We start from the raw sequence: 17,327 nt of genomic DNA, 5'->3' as shown, positions 1-17,327 counted from the left end.
ACTCTTATGTTTAAGTGCATGAAATGCATCGTAACAAATCGTTATTTTCCAATCTTTTTAATGAATTGGTCAAACTGCTGAATAGTGGGTCTATTTGTTCACAAATCAAATTGAATCAGTCTGTTCGGTTCTCGAGTCATATTGAACAGGGAACCAACTTATTCAGAGCTGATTTTAATAAATAGTATATTATTATATTTATCATTATATTTAATATATGTAATTAGTGCTATTGTATTGTTAGATTTAGATTTAGGGACATTAAAATTACAACAGACACCCAGAATAAAAATATTGCATTAGTATGCAATTGCACCACGATATATAAGAATCGCTAAATTGATTTTGTCAGTAATCTTTGAATGAGTGACTAAACCACTCATTTCATCAGTTAACGTTAAATTAGTTTATAAAATGCACCGTAACGAATCAAATCCAACTGAATCGGTCTGTTTGGTTCTCGAGTCTTGAACAAATATTGAACAAAGAACCGACTTATTCAGAGCTGATTTGAATAAATTGTATATTATAATATTTATAATTATATTTTGTATATATATAATCAGTGGTGTTGTATTGTTAGATTTAGGTTCAGGGACAATAAAATTTCAACAGATAATAAAAATGAATGTGAAGGTGCAATTGCGTTGTAACGTGATACTTTCCATGATATACAAGAATTGCTGAATTGATTTAGTCAGTTAATCATTGAATAAGTGACTAAACCGACTTATTCAGAGCTAAATTTTAATAAATAGTATATGTGACCCTGGACCACAAAACCAGTCTTAAGTATCACGGGTAGATTTGTAAAAATAGCTGAAAATACATTGTATGGGACAAAATTATCGATTTTTGTAAATTTTGTAAATTTCCTACTGAAAATATATCAAAAATATCATTTTTGATTAATAATATGCATTGCTAAGAACTTAATTTGGACAACTTTAAATGCGATTTTCTCAGTATTTTGATTTTTTTTTTGCACCCCCAGATTAGGCTAGACTTTCAGTTCTCCGTCAAATAAGATTCCTATCGTAACAAACCATACATCAATGTAAAGCTTATTAATTCAGCTTTCAGATTATGTCAAAATGAGGAAATAAATGTACCCTTATGACTGGTTTTGTGGTCACATATTATTATATTTATTTAGTATACATAATTAGTAGTATTGTATTGTTCGATTTAGATTCAGGGACATATAACATTACAACATAATAATAAACATAATAAAAATGTATATGACAACAAGTATCACAAGAATCGCTGAATTGATTTTCTGAACCGATTGTGTTCAAAAGAACCGTTTGCTGGAATTGATTCGAACCCTCACTGGGTATCACTTTTTTATGATACCGCCCTGTCCATCACCCCTGCAAATGGGAAGGCCCCGCCCAACAATTATAAAAGTGTGCATGCCATTAGCAATCCATCAGGCAAAGAGGGACAAGCGCAAGATGGAAAGGGACGCACAATCAGCCAAAGGCCCAGGAGACAACATTGCAGTTTGCAGGTGAGTATGTTCCTCAGCTCTTAGCATTTGCACAAGTGTGCAGATCAGGGGCTGTTGGATTGTTGCAGTGCCAACAAGCAAATAATTAGGGAAGTCATCGATTAAAAAAAAGATTTGCAGGTTATTAGTAATTGTGAGACCCAAATCTCATTTGCATAGAAGCCACTGCAAATTCGTTGCTTACTCCATGGAAAAGACAAGGGCGTCCCTGGTTGGTCAGCGCGCGTTTTGCGTGACGTGGGTCTCCAGCGCTTCACTTTCTCTCTCCAACTCTTCAATCCGTTTACTTGCTCCGAGAAGTGCATTAAACCAGGTTTTTGGAGGCTCTAAACATGGATCGGTATCGCATACCGTGTAGACAGTCGAGGAAAGGCAGCTCAAATGTGGAAAGACAAGTCTGCAGGTAGTTTAGTTTGTTCGACTGGATGAAAAGTTCGTTTTTAGCCCCGATTATCTAAGTGAAAGAGTGACTTTTTCCTGCTTTAACGTTTCTCGGCGCAGATGTTTACATCCGGTTAAGGCAGCGAGCGATTTGTTTTTGTTTTTACCTTAGTAGGAAGACTAGTGCAGTAACAACAAACGTTATGATATTTTGTTATCTTTTTGAACTTCAACGTAACGTTATTTGGAGAAGAACGTTGCAAGATTTGTTAGTTTCTAAACGTGTTTCCGTGTACAATCGTAGTCAATAACAACATGAACGAGTGCTCAAGGGCTCAACTGCTGCTTTTTTTCATGAAATGCTGCAGCTTTTCGTGAACTTGTGTAATACATGTGCTGCAGTTGTCCACAAATATGTAATGAACATGTTTTTGTTGTATTTTTGTAGGCAGTTCATCAATGGATCTTGTCGCTATGGTCCGAGTTGTTACTATCTGCATGAGTTTCCTACAGTACCGTCGTTTCAGGCTCAGTGTAGGTACTTTCAGAAAGGTGGCTGCTGGTTTGGTGACCGTTGCAGGTAAGAAGCCAGCTTTTTTTTTTTTTAACATGTTATTAGAAAAGCTGTTTACGAGTTGCATCTTGCAGGTATCTCCACGTTCCTCAAGGGGGTGAAGGTTCTTCAGGGAGCAGCAGACGCGGTTCGGCACCCGCAGTGTTCCCGTCTGCCCTGGCAGGCCGTTCTCTAGTGAACCGCCGAGGATCTGAGCCCTCTCTCTTCCCACCCCAAGGAGCCTACAGCCTGAATCGAAGGGGTTCAGAGCCTCTGGTCACAAGTATGAGCGTGCTGCAGCAGAACTTTGAACGCTTGACTACAGGCATTGCAGAGGAGGAAGAGTTTGGGGTTATTGAAGATGGACCTCCCCAGGAGGGTAGGGCTATTACTGTTAATTCGGGCTTTGAAACTACATTTTTTTTTTTTTTTTTTTACTTTTATGAATTGAATTCTGTTGTACTCTTCAGGTGCAATGAGACCGCTGCATCAAATCAGTGCTACAGACTCAAGTTCTTCACGTAACTACAGCTCGGCAGCTTTTGTGCCTGGCGCAGCACCTGCCGAAGTCCAGAAAGTAACTGTATCTGAGGCTGAAACACAGGTCACAAACACTACATATTTGTGACCCTGGACCACAAAACCAGTCATAAGGGTTGATTTTCTTTTTTGTTGATTTTTAAGATTTGTGCATCATTTGAAAACTGATAAATAAGCTTTCCATTGATGTATGGTTTAGGATGGGACAATATTTGGCTGAGATGCAACTATTTGAAAATCTGGTTTTAATAAAAATATTTAGAAAATGTCCTTTGAAATTGTCCAGATAAAGTTCTTAATGCATATTACCAATCATAAGTTAAGTTTTGATATTTGCACTAGAAATTTTAAAAATATCTTTATGGAACAGTCTTTACTTAAAATGATTTTTGACATAAAAGAAAAATCTGTGATTTTGGCCCATACAATGTATTGTTGGCTATTGCTACAAATATACCCATGCTACTTGACTGGTTTTGTGGTCCAGAGTCCCATTTCTGAAGCTATCCGTGTTTCATTATCCTAAGTTTAATGAAATGTTATCGGTTCTAGGTGACTGGTTCACCAGAGAGACCAGATCAGGGTGGTGCTGCAGTGTCGACGGAGCGGCAGCGTTCAAGTGCCTTTGACCAAAACAAAGATGTGGCCTGTGGCATCTGCATGGACAAGATTTCTGAGAAATCCACCAGTCAGGAACGGCGTTATGGCATCCTACCTAACTGCAATCATGCTTTCTGCATCAGCTGCATCGTTACCTGGAGAAAAACAAAGGACTTCCAGGAAGATGTCATCAAGTGAGTGTTTTATTTTTATTTTTTTCTTCTCCACCCTTTGACTCCCCTCTTCCCTCTCGTTGGCAGTCTATAGTACTCTATCTTTTTCCCGGTCCGACCGATTGATACAACCCAAAACATGACAATCATTTTCAGCAGCAATCATTAACAAAATATGCAAGTTTCGTTCCTTTCAGTGGCGTTGTTCACGTTCAGTGCCGCCAGTATGGCTGTACAACAATGTGTAGTGAAAACGCTTTAAAACTGTATATATGTACTAATGTAAGATTTATTTTTAACAGGGGCTGTCCACAGTGCAGAGTGAAATCTTCCTTTTACATTCCCAGCAAGCACTGGGTCTGTGATGGGGAGGAGAAGGCATCACTGATAGCTGCTTTCAAAGAAAGAAGCAGGTTGGAATGGTTCACATTCATGCTATCTAGTCTTCTGTAATTGTTTCTTTGATCCTTTACATTGATTCTGGATATAATATATATATATATATATATATATATATTTTTTTTTTTTTTTTTTTAGCAAGTTAAAGTGCACTTTCTTCATGCGTCACGGATGCTGCCCCTTTAAATCGGATTGCATCTACAGTCACGACATGCCCCCTAATCACACACACCGTCGCAGGCGCTCTGCACCCAGGGTAACATTGTTTTATTTAACTTTTTAACTTTTATATTTTGAACTTTATATCCCTTGTTTATCTACCTTTTTCTTGCTGTAAGCGCATTTTGTGGGTCTGGCTTCCGGTTTTAACTGTACAGAATGGCTAGTTTTGCTGCTTGATATTGCATATTGATGTATCTTACCATGTGTTATGAACACACTGGTTTGTAGTGCAAACTGTTTTACCGTTTAATGCACATTGTATGTAACTTCCCTGTAGTGGATAATGAACCGGAAGTCTCCCCCATAGGGTTTGCATTAAAGGAAAAAGGTGGATAAACTGCAGTTCAGTTAATTAGTGGGAAAATATTCACTATGCTGTGTTGAATATAATCAATTATTTTAATCTTGTTTGTGTTCAGGACACCGCTGAGATGTTGGAGGATTTGGGTATTGATGGCATCCAGCTTTGGAGCTACATCTTTGCCCTAACTCTGTTGGATGAAGACGACGATGACCTTCTGGATTTTCTTGACGACTAGAGACCTTCTAGAGTCGTGTATATGTTGGCTCAGCCTTGAGTGAGCTTCGCTTATCTTCTGCACTGAAATCTAATCGTCTCTTCTTGGGGTTGGCTTCACTTTGGCTAGCCCTAAATGTTTGGCTAATTGTTTAGCCGTGTAGATTAACTATGTGTGTTTTTGTATGAGTGTGAAAGTCTTTTGCCTTTTAGTTTAAGGGAGAGTGTGGGTGGGGATAAAGTTTAAATGCTTAAATCGAGTGTACTTTCAGAAGAAACTAGGGCAAAAAAAGTTAATGTTAACTGAATGCAGGGTCACTTATTTCAGCTTGCTTTTTCACTTGTTGATCGTTTAGTACTTCCATCTGTGCTGATTCCTGATTGTTGCACCCTTTTGTCTGATACCTTTACATGAAATCAGATTTTAATTTTGTATACTTTTGTGTACTAGTCGACATTATTGCCAGTATTTTGCAAAACACTAAATGTGCAACCTGTCAGCAGGCTTTTGGTAAAATTGTTCTCTTCAGCAGTGTTAACAGGTTATACCAGGACTTGATGTCACATTTTATTACTTTTAGTACATGTTTATATTCAAAGAAAAGTGAAAATAAAAAAATGTTCCACTGTTTGCCTTGCTCATCGTGTGTGCTGCCAGGGGTGGGTGGGGGTTTACTTTGAAAAGGCTAAATTGATGATTTTTCTACAAACAATTCCTCTTTCAAATTTAAGAGGACACGCTATGGCAAAATTGGTTGAGACTGTCACCAGAGGGCTTCTCTTCCGCTCCAAACCTGTAGGGGTCTCTAGTGTACTACAAGCGTTTGTTTTAGAGCCACATAAAGAACTGATTCGAAACTGTATACAGACCTTCCTTGGGCTTTCTGCAGTGTTGTCATTGTTTTGATATGTATCTGGGACTGCGACGACTATCATTTTGAAATGACCGTAGCAGCAGGCTTCGTCGGTGGTGTCTGATATCTGTTGCTGAGGTCCAGTGATGGATCTGAAAGCTGTGTTGCAGCGTTTTGACGGACGGTCCCGGTTGTTGGTTCACGCACTACATTCAGGAGCAGCCGGGGCGAGCAATGCCCAGACAATTTTCAATAAACAGCGCAGATCTGATCCAGATTTCACCCTCATTCCGTTTTTGGAAACTCTGTGCCAGCAAGAAGCATGTGTGAGCGAGGACGCTCTCGTTGTGTAAGTAAAATGAGTGCGAAATGATCCTACATCTGTTGATAATTTGTTACCTGGTAAACGATCAGAATTATGAAATCTTTTACTTCCTCACAACAGCTATATTTTCTTTTTTACTTTCATATGTAACTGTGTAGTGATGTATAAAAAAAGACTGTTCGAAAATAACACTTATTTTGAACTTGTTTTATTTTCAATTTTTGTGTTAAACAAAACAAAAAAAAAAAGATCACAAATACATGGGCCATTCTACAGAATTTGTTCGAAGTCAAAATTGGAAACGTCCTGAAAAGTGTATTTTTCCACAGATTCTGTATGTATACAAATTGTATAATACCCAAGGTAAACATTTCTAGTAACTGTGTAATTCTTGTATTTTAAAGTTTTAGAAAATTTGTTCTTTTCCCAACTTTGTCACTACCAAAACGCAGTAACGTATGATTTAATAAGAAGGGTTATATTGATTTTTTAGGATTTTGCTTACATTTTCCTTGTAAATATTTTTATTTTATTAAGTTTTCAGAGCTCAATTACAATTTTAACAATATTTCAGGTGTGATTAAATTTTTTTTTGGTAAAAGGCAGAAGGTTGATCATACGGATTTCAAATTTAGTTTGAATATACATTGAACCAAACACTATCACAAGATCTTAGTTGATTATTCAGTATACTTTATTTTTGATGTTTCGGATCATGTTTTGGTCATGACTGCACATTTAGTGTAGGTAGTGTGATCACATCACATGGTCCCACTTTACATTAGGTGGCCTTAACAACTATGTACTTACATTTAAATTAATAATTTGGTACAGTGTACTTATTGTGTACATACATGTTTTTACATTGAATTTATATATTTTTAAAAAACTATATGTAATTACATTTGTGATTAATTTCTGTAATTACCACTGTTGAACCAACCCTTACACCCTAACCCACCCTTAAACCTACTCGTACCACCAAACCTGCCCCTAACCTTACCCATATCCCACCTTAATAGAAGCAAAAGCGTTTTGCAATGCAATATGACCACATTATGTACATTGTACTTTTTTAAGTACATAATAATTAAGGCCACCTAATATAAAGTGTGACCCATCACATTACAGAATTTTAACTTGCTTACTAAAACACAGAAAAATACAAAAAATTGCTTAACTGTGCTAAAATGTTGTTTATTTCCTCCAAATAAAGGATTATGTGTTCCTTTTGTCACTACCGAAACAATGCCATGATTTAGTCGTGACTGTTATGATAGTGACAATTTTGTGGGATAACACCCCTATATATATATATGTGTGTGTGTGTGTGTGTGTGTGTGTGTGTGTGTGTGTGTGTGTCACTACCTAAACTTCACCAAACGTTTTGGTTGTGATTCTTTCGGTTGTGAATTTTATACTTTTGAACCTGGCTCAAAGATGCTAATCAGCACATGGTTAGCTAGCACAGTTCTGAACAGTTGTACACATATAAAAACTAAATGTTTTGATACTTTTGAACAAATTTACCTCAAAATGATGGGGCCTATCTACTCGCCATGTAGCTATGAGGGAGAGTGACACATAAGTATTTCCTGATCATAAATGTAGGGGTGTAGTTCAAATCAGTCTCAGCCAATGGACTAAAACATACACTGTTTTTGTTGTGACATGAAAATGCAGGACACGTTTTTTTACATAAAGTTTCATAATTTATAAAGAAAATATCAAGTGAATATATTTTTTTAACTTAACTTTAAAAAATAGTCATTTTTGAAAACATTAATGGAATAAAATGCAAAAATTATTCCAATATCATTTTCACAAGTTAAATTTTAGGGGTTAGCGTTTGGGACAGCCACCTTCCAATTGAAAGTACCCACTAAGTGATGATTGTATATATATTAAGCTTACTGATATTTTAAATATTATTGTAGGTTTCAATAGATAATAAAAGGATCTTAGTAAACATTCTGTAGAATGGCCAATATATTCATTTGCACTAATCAATAAAACAGTTGATCATGCAATCATTATTAAAAGAGTAAAATGGAAAATAAAAACAATATTTTAAATTCAAAAGTCATTTTGAATGAGTCCTATTGTGTTATAAAATAAAAATACATCGATTTTTAATATGTCCATGTGTTATTTGTGTTAGTAAAATCCTCTCTTGTGTTTTACAGTAAACCTTTGGTGTGCCTGTTTTCTGAAGGCTTTAAGCGAAATCTCCTGTGTTTTCTACATCTTATTCATCCTGGACTGCCTAAAGACCGTGTTCTTCACCTGCTTGAGTGTCTGACTCAGGATGACATGGAAAATCAGTGGGCTTGTGCCTTAATCAAGCAGCTCCAAAGAGATATTGAGGGGACTAGAAAAGGGACCATCCTTACCTCAAACTGTACAGGGAAACTAAAGAGTCTCTGTGAGAGATTCAGGAATGCTGATGCTGAGGGAAGATGGGCCGCTTGTTTTGAGGAGCTTGAAGCAGAGGGTAAAGAGACCAACGTTCCATCTCAGAAAAAGAGGAAAAGTGACAACATGGATCCAGATGGAGATGCCCAGGAAGATCACCAAAGTAAAAGGGTGAAGATGGATTTCTGGCCATGTGATGAAGAAGAGAGGTTGACTGAAGAGGAGGAACCTAAAATGAGAACATCACAGCTGGAACAGAGTGATGCTTCTGTATCACAGGCTCGCTCTGATGTGTTGGGGTCTTTGAAAAACCTGCCAGACCACATGAAGGTAAACTGGAAAACACTGCATTTAAGCTGATTACTCACAAATAGCCTATTTTTCATAGTTTGACCAATACAAGGTCACAGACAGTTCCACAGACAGGTTGTTAAAGGGATAGTTCACCCAAAAAGAAAATTCTGTCATTAGTTACTCATTCTCAACGATGTCTTTACTATGTTTCTGTGTCTTGACTGTGGTATTAACCTTGCTGTCTGTGAAGGGGCAGAAAGCTCTCGGATTTCATCAAAGATATCTTAATTTGTGTTGCAAAAATGAACAGGTCTTACAGGTTTGGAACGACATGAGGGTGAATAATTAATGACAGAATTTTCATTTTTGGGTGAACTGTCACTTTAAAATCTCATGATATAAAAACCTCAGGAAAGGTGCTGTTCTTTAGGATCAGGATAAATTCATGTTCTTGTGTCAGAATTTGCACACAAATTTCTGACGTTTTGAAATTCCCTTTTTAGGCTGCTGTTCCTGTGATCAAAGAATTACTAGATACAGAGTCTGCAGTAAGAAATCTTTGTTTTATTATCTTATTATCTTTTCATTTGTATAATTTTTACATATTTCTTTTTCCTTCACAGTGGGATGAGAGCTCTGTGTCTGCTCTGAAAGTCCTTCATGAATGTGACCCCAATGAGGTTCGTAGTGTTTCACTTGAAAATGAATTGCTTTTTGGATTTGTTACTCCATGTTTCCATTAGTATGGATTTGTTGTATTTGATCACAGGTGGAGGTATTGTGTTCGATGCTGGGTTTGTCTGAATCATCCGAACAGAGTTTACCTCAGTTCTGTAGCTGTCTGTTGGAACTGTCGCCAGACCTCAGTCACAGCACTGCTTGTGCTGTGATCACACACCTGCTGCTGGCAAAAGTTAGTACGTTTCTGTTTGTCACAGGTTATGTTTTTAAAACAATTTTAATCATAATTTTGAATCAGAACAACCACGGGGGAAATGTGTTTTATTCATGTTATGAAATAAAATACACTAGCAGTCAAACATTTTTGAACAGTACGTTTTTTCGTTTTTTTTTTAAAGAAGTCTCTTCTGCATTTATTTTCAGCAAAAACAGTAAAATTTTGAAATATTTTACTATTTAAAATAGCTGTTTTGTATTTGAATATATTTTAAAATGTAATTTGTTTCTATGATTTTAAAGCTGAATTTTTAGCATCATTACTTCAATCACATTATCCTTCAGAAATCATTCTAATATTCTGATTATTCAAATATTAATAAAAAGATTTGCTCTTACCAAACCTCAAACTTTAAGTATTACGCTTTAAATACAGCTTTTTATATTTACCATATATAAGATTAATCACACTTATATTTATGCATTTCTCTGCTTTAGATTCTGGCCCTCACAGAACCTGCCTCTCGCTGTTTGGTAACAGCTGTAATGTCTCTTTGCACTCGTTACCCCAGGCCGACCTGCCAGGCTCTGATAGAGCCAGTTTTACAGAAGGGACAAACTGGTATGAGTATGTTTTTTTTTTTAAACTGGATATCAAGTTAGCATATATGTACCATTTTTTATTTATATGTGACCCTGGACCACAAAACCAGTCTTAAGTCGCTGGGGTATATTTGTAGCAATAGCCAAAAATACATGGTATGGGTCAAAATGATTGATTTTTCTTTTATGCCAAAAATCATTAGGAAATTAAGTAAAGATCATGTTCCATGAAGATTTTTTTGTAAAATTCCTACTATAAATATACATAAATGTAATTTTCAATTAGTAATATGCATTGTTAAGAACTTAATTTGAAGAACTTTAAAGGTGATTTTCTCAGCATTTTGATTTTTTTTGCACCCTCAGATTCTAGATATTCAAATAGTTGTATCTCGGCCAAATATTGTCCAATCCTAACAAACCATACATCAATAGAAAGCTTATTTATTGATCTTTCATATGATGTATACAACTCAGTTTTGTAAAATTTTACATTTTGTGGTCCAGGATCACATATACTTAAAGCAGGGGTGCTCAACCCTGTTCCTGGAGATCTACCTACCTGCAGACTTTAGTTCCAGCCCTGCTCCAACACAGCTGTCTGTGATTATCAAGTGATACCTAAGAGATTATTTAAATTAATTAGAGATTATTTAGCTGGTTCAGGTGTGTTTGATCAGGGTTGGAGCTGAACTTTGGCTGTGTCCAAATTCAGGGTCTACATCCTTCGGAGGACTCATTTGAAGGATGTTACGTCACAGCACCGCGACGAAGGCTGTCCAAATTCGTAGGATCCTTCAAATGCGGCCCACAAATACGTCCTCCTTTTCCCCGAATTGGAAGGATGGGTCTGGTGGATCCTTTCCCGTCCTACCTATCCCATAATTCCTTTCGGCAGAGCGCTTCAAATAATGGCGGACGAAACGAGCGGTAGTAATGATGCAAGTTTTAAAAAAACTGGCGTTTCAAAAAATATTTTTTTTACAGCGGTTGTCTAGTTAGGCCTTTGGTTTTAGCGTTAAACTTATTTTTTTTTTACATTTGTATGTTTATATGTTAAAAAACATCACTTTTGTAAACTAGCTTCTTTCTTACTGCCTGTGTGAATATCCCCTTACACACAGCTAATTTCTTGTTAGTGATTGAAGCTGTTTTTAACGCTTTTTGGGACGAAAGAGCAGTTATTTTGTTTTGTGCAGTACAGATAACCTTACTTTTTGCTTAGCGCTGTCACGGTTGCTAGGCGATAGGATACGAGCAACGGGGAAGGGAGGGAACTGAAAGAAGGGTAGGCTGTCCAAATTCACTGACACCTACTTCCAGGTTTTGCGGTCTTCGGAGGACCCCTCCTCCGAAGACCTGGTAGGAAGGATCCTAAGGAGGATGCAGACCCTGAATTTGGACACAGCCTTTGTAGGATAGTAGATCTCCAGGAACAGGGTTGGGAACCCCTGACTTAAAGGGATAAACACCCAAAAATTAAAATTCTGTCATTAATTACTCACCCTCATGTCATTCTAAATCCGCAAGACATTTGTTTATATTTGGATTTTTGATGAAATCCAAAAGCTTTATGACCCTGCATAGAGAGCAATGGAACAAAAAATAATAATAATAAAACATATCTTAATTTGTGTTCCGAAGATGAACGAAGGTCTTATGGGTTTGAAACGACACGAGGGTGACTAATTAATGACAGAGTTTTTATTTTTGAGTGAACTATCCCTATAATTTCAGACCTTTTTTAGTAAACACTAATTGTATTTATTTCTTTAGGAAGTGCCCAGGCAGAGTTACTTTGTAGACTGGTAGTGGACTGCCTTGAGCCACATCACAGGCTGCTTGTATTTCGGTCAGTCTGAATATCACAATTCAACTTTTAGAAAGAAATGGGTCTTGGTTATTTCTGGAGTATATTATGCTTGAGTATTTGACACGGTTTAGCTGATCACAGAAATTTGTTTCCAAATCTTAGAACAATACTTGGAGTGTCCTGGGATGAAGGAGTGTTATCAGTCATCCATGCATTGCTGGATTCAAAGGTACTTCAGAAAGCTCTTTTGAATCTTAGAGGATCTTTAGTCCTATGTTAATGTCTTCTGTTGTTATGCTCACAGCTTGAGCTGAGTGAGGAGGATTTCTCTCTCTTCACCAATCAGCTTTGCAGCCAGTCTCCACATTTCAGCAAATCCATGAAGTTTGCCAAGATGTTGCTGAGTGTCTTGACAAAGTATCAGTCACATGTGAGTATAACTGTAATGACTGGATATAACTCATTCTGAAACACCTCAACAAAATCTTAAAGGATTAGTTCACTTCCAGAATAAAAATGTTCTGATAATTTACTCACCCCCATGTCATCCAAGATGATCATAAGAATAATCGATTTAAGGTTTTTGAGGAAAACATTCCAGGATTTTCTCTATATAGTGGACTTCAATGGTGACCAACGGGTTGAAGGTCCAAATTGCATTGCAATGCAGCTTCAAGGGGCTCTACACGATCCCAGCTGGGGAATAAGGGCCTTATCTAACTAAACTAAACTTAACTAAATTACTTAATCACACATGCGTGACGTAGGCGGAAGTACCTACCCAGTGTTTACAAAGGTGCAAAGAAAGTCAAATGCCCTTTACAAAGTAAGGTAAAACAATGATGTCGGACGGTTGGAGGAGTTTTACAGTCCTCACAGCATCTCTAGTACTACAAAAACTGATTATGCTCCATACGCAAATTAAAGAGGCATATGATAGTAACCAATAAACATCACAAAAATAAATATCTAGATGTTAAAATGTTTTTTAAAGCAAGCATAAAACTACTGAGTTACAAATGTTTTATTATTATTTATTTATTTATTTGCATTTCAGGTGAATCCTGCATGCCACCACACACTTTCCAGTTGTCTGTCTTTCAACGAAACCTTCCTCAAGAAATCATTGCAGGCTGCATTAAAACGGATTTCCCTCTGAATCACATTTATGCCCATTTTAAATGGCGCTTCAGTAAATAAGCTTCAGTCCTTCTGATTGTATAATTTTGTGAATAGATTTTGTAAATGTATTAAAGACTTCCTTGTATGTGTATAGTTGTATTGAGATATATATATATATATATATTGAATGGGATAATTCTACATATCAATAACTATTTATGTTATTTAATAAACAGCATATTTTCAATTAAACTATCTGAATTTGTATTATTTATAATGTACTGGACACATTTGAATTAGGATTAATTTTGTAGTAGATTAGAAGTATGAAGTTTAATGTAATTGTTTATTTTACATACTTTTTGACACATTGAAAACAATATTTTGTGAAAAGTAACGTTTTTTCCCCGCTCTTTAAGATTTAAGAAGGGGTGGGGGGGCTACAGACATCACAAAAGCTTATGAGCTATACAAAATATAACACTTTGTCAAAAAAAATTAAAGATTCCTTACAACAGACTTAATAATGTTATATGTTCTTGAAGTCTTTGAAAAAGGGACTTCATATCAAAGCAGAACGGAATGTAAAGTTCTCTGCTTGCCTCATTTCTGCAGCCACAACAATCATGGCGGCTCCGGAAGTCCGTTTTTCACCCTGTGGCGCTTATATTCGTCGCAACTTCCCTTCGTACTTCCTTTTTCGAGCTCCGTGTGAAAGGAGAGGCATCACGGCAAAATGAGGCACGTGAGAACTGTTCATATATAACCCATTTAATTCTTTATACACCTTATTCCAACGTTTAATGGCTACATAAGCAAATATATCGTCAAGCAATGTCAGTCAAAGACTTGAAAATGTGTTTTCCTTGACAACCTCGAACAGCTCTTAAGATCTACGGCGTAGCATAGCGGGTCGTCAGAAATGCAATCCAGTTTAATCTGACAATTATTTAACTTTATCTGAAATTATAATGGTTCTGTACATTATTATTCATATCTAAGCTAAGTAATATCGATATATTAATGTTTGAAAAACGAAGTTTGATGGCATGTTAGTGCTACATTCACCGGTCAGTCTGCTTACGTAGTCATCGCGACTTGTGCCACTAAGAACAAACCGTAGTCATGCAGTTAATCATATTTTATTTGATTTCTTTCTTCAACAGCAAGGTCTCAAGAGACACTTTGTACGAGGCTGTTAGGGAGGTCCAGTCTGGTTCCCGTCTTAAGAAGAGAAAGTAAGATTTTGGTCATAGTGTTCTTCATTAGCTGATAGCATAAGATTGTATGGCAGGCCATATAAACGTTTATATTATCTTCTTTAGTCATGAGAACATTTTTAAAAATTACTAGCATGTATTTCATTTGTGGTTTGCTTTTTTGCTGTATTCTTTAGTAGTTCCATTGTGTAGAAATTGAGCTTAATACTAGTATAATCTACTTAAATTGTGGTTAGTTAAATTAATCAATGTTTAACTGCTTGCCATAAAGATTAAGCCTCAGCTGTATATTTCTTAACAGCACAAAGTGTTTAAACTCAATACGTAGCAGTTATTCGTATAAAAGTTTTTCATAGTGACTTTTATATTTAAGGTTTCTTGAGACTGTGGAGCTGCAGATCAGCTTGAAGAACTACGATCCCCAGAAGGACAAGCGTTTCTCAGGCACTGTCAGGTTCGGCCCTTTACTGTATCACCCAGCCTTCTGTCTGCCTGTCCTTTGCTCTGCCTGAATGAATATCTAGCTATTTTGACATGAATTAGTTATTCAAATTGCATAAATTGGCAGGTTAAAGGCAGGCAGTAGAGAACTGCCTCGGGTAGTCTGTCTGAACCATCCATTCTCTGGGTTGGTGAAGCAGGCGGACCCCTACCCTGGGTCTTAAAACATGAGGGGAGGCTATAGGTGACGGCATTCGTGCCGTCATACCTAAGCCGACCATTTTATTAAATGCCTGTGCTAACAACACCTGATTCCAGCTGAGGTGGTATGGGTAAGACTCTTCTGTTCTGCCTCACGTTGGTCAAAAGGGGTCTGATATGCTTCTGTTCGCCAGTCAGTCTTTTTTATCACCCCTCACAGGCTGAAGACCACCCCACGTCCCAAGTTCTCCGTGTGTATCCTTGGTGACCAGCAGCATTGTGATGAAGCCAAGGCCGCTGAGCTTCCACACATGGACATCGAGGCTCTTAAAAAGCTCAACAAGAACAAGAAACTGGTCAAGAAGCTGGGTGAGTTTAACGTTAGCGATAAGATATGCACATGTTCATTCTTATATTTGTGTTGTGGATTGAGTCTACATATTGATATGTTTTGTTGGATCTTTTAGCAAAGAAGTACGATGCTTTCCTGGCTTCTGAGTCTCTGATCAAGCAGATTCCTCGTATTTTGGGACCTGGCCTCAACAAGGCAGGAAAGTTCCCCTCTCTGCTCACTCATAACGAGAACCTGGGCACCAAGGTTGATGAAGTGAAATCCACCATCAAATTCCAGATGAAGAAGGTGTGTATTTATTAAAGAGAGTGCTTTGGACATATTCAATTGATCAAAAGTGATACTATAGAAATTTATTTCAAATGTTTTTCTTTTTTTTTTTTTTTTTTTTATTGCTCAAGAATTGATTTGATTATTTTTTTTTTAAATTTATTTGATTAAAAATACTGAGAAAAAAAACAATCATAAATTATTGCAGTTTAAAAGGGTGGTTTTTAACTGTAATATACTTAAATAGAATTTATTTTTGTGATGAAAAGATGATCAGACTCCAGTCTTCAGTGTCACATGATCTATCAGAAATCATTCTAATATGCTGGTTTAATATCAATCTTCGAAACGGTTGTGCTGCTTAGTGTTTTTTTTTTTTTTTTTTAACCTGTGATATCTTTCAGGACTTTGAATCAGATGTATAAAAAAACAGCATTTTATTTAAAATAGAAGTGTATTTTTCTGTTTTGTTTTTATTTATTTTATAAACAACATACTACTGTTCAAAGTTTGGGGTCAGTAAATGTTTTCTTTCTTTTTTTTTTTTTTTTTAAAGAAATTAATACTTTTAACAAGGATGTTAAATTGATGTCAAAGACGTAATTTGTTAGAAAAGATTTCTATTTTGAATAAATGCTGTTCTTTGTAACTTTTTATTAATCAAAGGGTATGGGATAAAATTATCACAAATTCCTAAAAATATTAAGCTGCACAATTGTTTCCAACATTGATGGTAAATCGGCATAGTAGAATAATTTCTGAAGGATCATGTGACACTGAAGACTGGATCAATGATGCTGAAAATTCAGCTTTGCATCACAGAAACATAATATTTTAAAGTATGTTCAAATATGTGACGGTTATTTTAAATTGCAATAATATTTCATAATTTTGCCTTTTTACTGTTTTTTTTTTTTTTTTTTTTTATCAAATCAATGGAACTTTGAGGATAAGAGATTTAAAAAAAAAAAAAAAAAACATTAAATCTTATTGATTAAAAAAAAGTAAATAAAGCTCTCCAGCTTGTAATGTTTTATTATAATATGCCAATATTGCCGTTTTTACAGTTCTTTGGCTCAAGTAAATGCAGCCTTGTTTAGCATAAAAGACTACCAAAAACACCATTACCAACCGATTTATTTAAGATTTTGCATTACAAGTCTTTAGTCTTTTAATCATGATATGTTGTACATGCTGATTGAGAGGCTTAATTTGAAGAACACCTGAATTTGTATGACTTGGTTATTGATGGTCGTCTCTGTCATGTTTAGGTGCTGTGTCTGGCTGTGGCTGTTGGTCACATCAACATGACTGAGGAAGAGCTGGTCTACAACATCCACCTGGCTGTCAACTTCCTGGTGTCTCTGCTGAAGAAGAACTGGCAGAACGTCAGAGCTCTCTACATCAAGAGCACCATGGGAAAACCACAGCGCCTCTATTAGAGACTGTTCCTCAATTTTCTACAATAAATGTGGAGTTGATCCAAATCTCATCCGTTTTGTGTCCTTTCTAATAAATGCTAAATATGCTCATTTGATCATTGTTATTAGTGTGAAACTTGCACAAATTGATTAGAACAGTAGACCATAAGAAAGCTGTGTAATGCCATGGATTTCTTA

The 17,327-nt window shown here is 36.3% G+C and overlaps 3 protein-coding genes across 4 annotated transcripts; all 3 read left to right on the top strand.

Annotated features, from left to right (window-relative positions):
- Positions 1 to 1,780: 1,780 nt before the first annotated feature.
- On the top strand, positions 1,781 to 5,532 carry mkrn4 (makorin, ring finger protein, 4). The gene is made up of 8 exons (XM_073819556.1): positions 1,781 to 1,919; positions 2,346 to 2,477; positions 2,546 to 2,829; positions 2,921 to 3,054; positions 3,543 to 3,784; positions 4,066 to 4,176; positions 4,301 to 4,418; positions 4,804 to 5,532. Exons 1-8 carry the CDS (start codon positions 1,849 to 1,851, stop codon positions 4,921 to 4,923), a joined length of 1,212 nt encoding a protein of 403 aa, XP_073675657.1. The 5' UTR covers positions 1,781 to 1,848; the 3' UTR covers positions 4,924 to 5,532.
- A 240-nt stretch (positions 5,533 to 5,772) lies between these two features.
- fance (FA complementation group E) lies at positions 5,773 to 13,455 on the top strand. Of its 2 annotated transcripts, XM_073819291.1 has the most exons (10): positions 5,773 to 6,104; positions 8,267 to 8,825; positions 9,293 to 9,337; positions 9,413 to 9,469; positions 9,559 to 9,702; positions 10,185 to 10,308; positions 12,066 to 12,141; positions 12,265 to 12,331; positions 12,407 to 12,532; positions 13,160 to 13,455. In XM_073819291.1, exons 1-10 carry the CDS (start codon positions 5,902 to 5,904, stop codon positions 13,259 to 13,261), a joined length of 1,503 nt encoding a protein of 500 aa, XP_073675392.1. In that variant the 5' UTR covers positions 5,773 to 5,901; the 3' UTR covers positions 13,262 to 13,455. The 2 variants fall into 2 exon arrangements, with proteins under 2 accessions (XP_073675392.1, XP_073675391.1); XM_073819290.1 differs by having other exon boundaries at positions 9,293 to 9,469.
- Positions 13,456 to 13,919: 464 nt separating this feature from the next.
- Positions 13,920 to 17,195, top strand: rpl10a (ribosomal protein L10a). Its single transcript, XM_073819292.1, has 6 exons — positions 13,920 to 13,965; positions 14,391 to 14,462; positions 14,818 to 14,898; positions 15,307 to 15,455; positions 15,554 to 15,726; positions 16,980 to 17,195. Exons 1-6 carry the CDS (start codon positions 13,961 to 13,963, stop codon positions 17,148 to 17,150), a joined length of 651 nt encoding a protein of 216 aa, XP_073675393.1. The 5' UTR covers positions 13,920 to 13,960; the 3' UTR covers positions 17,151 to 17,195.
- The last annotated feature ends 132 nt before the right edge of the window (positions 17,196 to 17,327 follow it).

Source organism: Garra rufa, chromosome 15 (genome assembly GCF_049309525.1).
Source record: "Garra rufa chromosome 15, GarRuf1.0, whole genome shotgun sequence".
NCBI lineage: Eukaryota > Metazoa > Chordata > Actinopteri > Cypriniformes > Cyprinidae > Garra > Garra rufa.
This window is presented reverse-complemented; position numbering and strand designations above follow the sequence as displayed.

Excerpts from the sequence above, each read along its gene's own strand:
- mkrn4 (XM_073819556.1), top strand. The coding sequence starts at position 1,849 with ATGGATCGGTATCGCATACCGTGTAGACAGTCGAGGAAAGGCAGCTCA. Across the intron at positions 3,785-4,065 it reads TTCCAGGAAGATGTCATCAA|GGGCTGTCCACAGTGCAGAG; the intron begins GTGAGTGTTTTA and ends TATTTTTAACAG. Across the intron at positions 4,177-4,300 it reads GCTTTCAAAGAAAGAAGCAG|CAAGTTAAAGTGCACTTTCT; the intron begins GTTGGAATGGTT and ends TTTTTTTTTTAG.
- fance (XM_073819290.1), top strand. The coding sequence starts at position 5,902 with ATGGATCTGAAAGCTGTGTTGCAGCGTTTTGACGGACGGTCCCGGTTG. Across the intron at positions 8,826-9,292 it reads ACCTGCCAGACCACATGAAG|GCTGCTGTTCCTGTGATCAA; the intron begins GTAAACTGGAAA and ends TTCCCTTTTTAG. Across the intron at positions 12,142-12,264 it reads CACAGGCTGCTTGTATTTCG|AACAATACTTGGAGTGTCCT; the intron begins GTCAGTCTGAAT and ends TCCAAATCTTAG.
- rpl10a (XM_073819292.1), top strand. Across the intron at positions 15,456-15,553 it reads GAAACTGGTCAAGAAGCTGG|CAAAGAAGTACGATGCTTTC; the intron begins GTGAGTTTAACG and ends TGGATCTTTTAG. Across the intron at positions 15,727-16,979 it reads TCAAATTCCAGATGAAGAAG|GTGCTGTGTCTGGCTGTGGC; the intron begins GTGTGTATTTAT and ends TGTCATGTTTAG.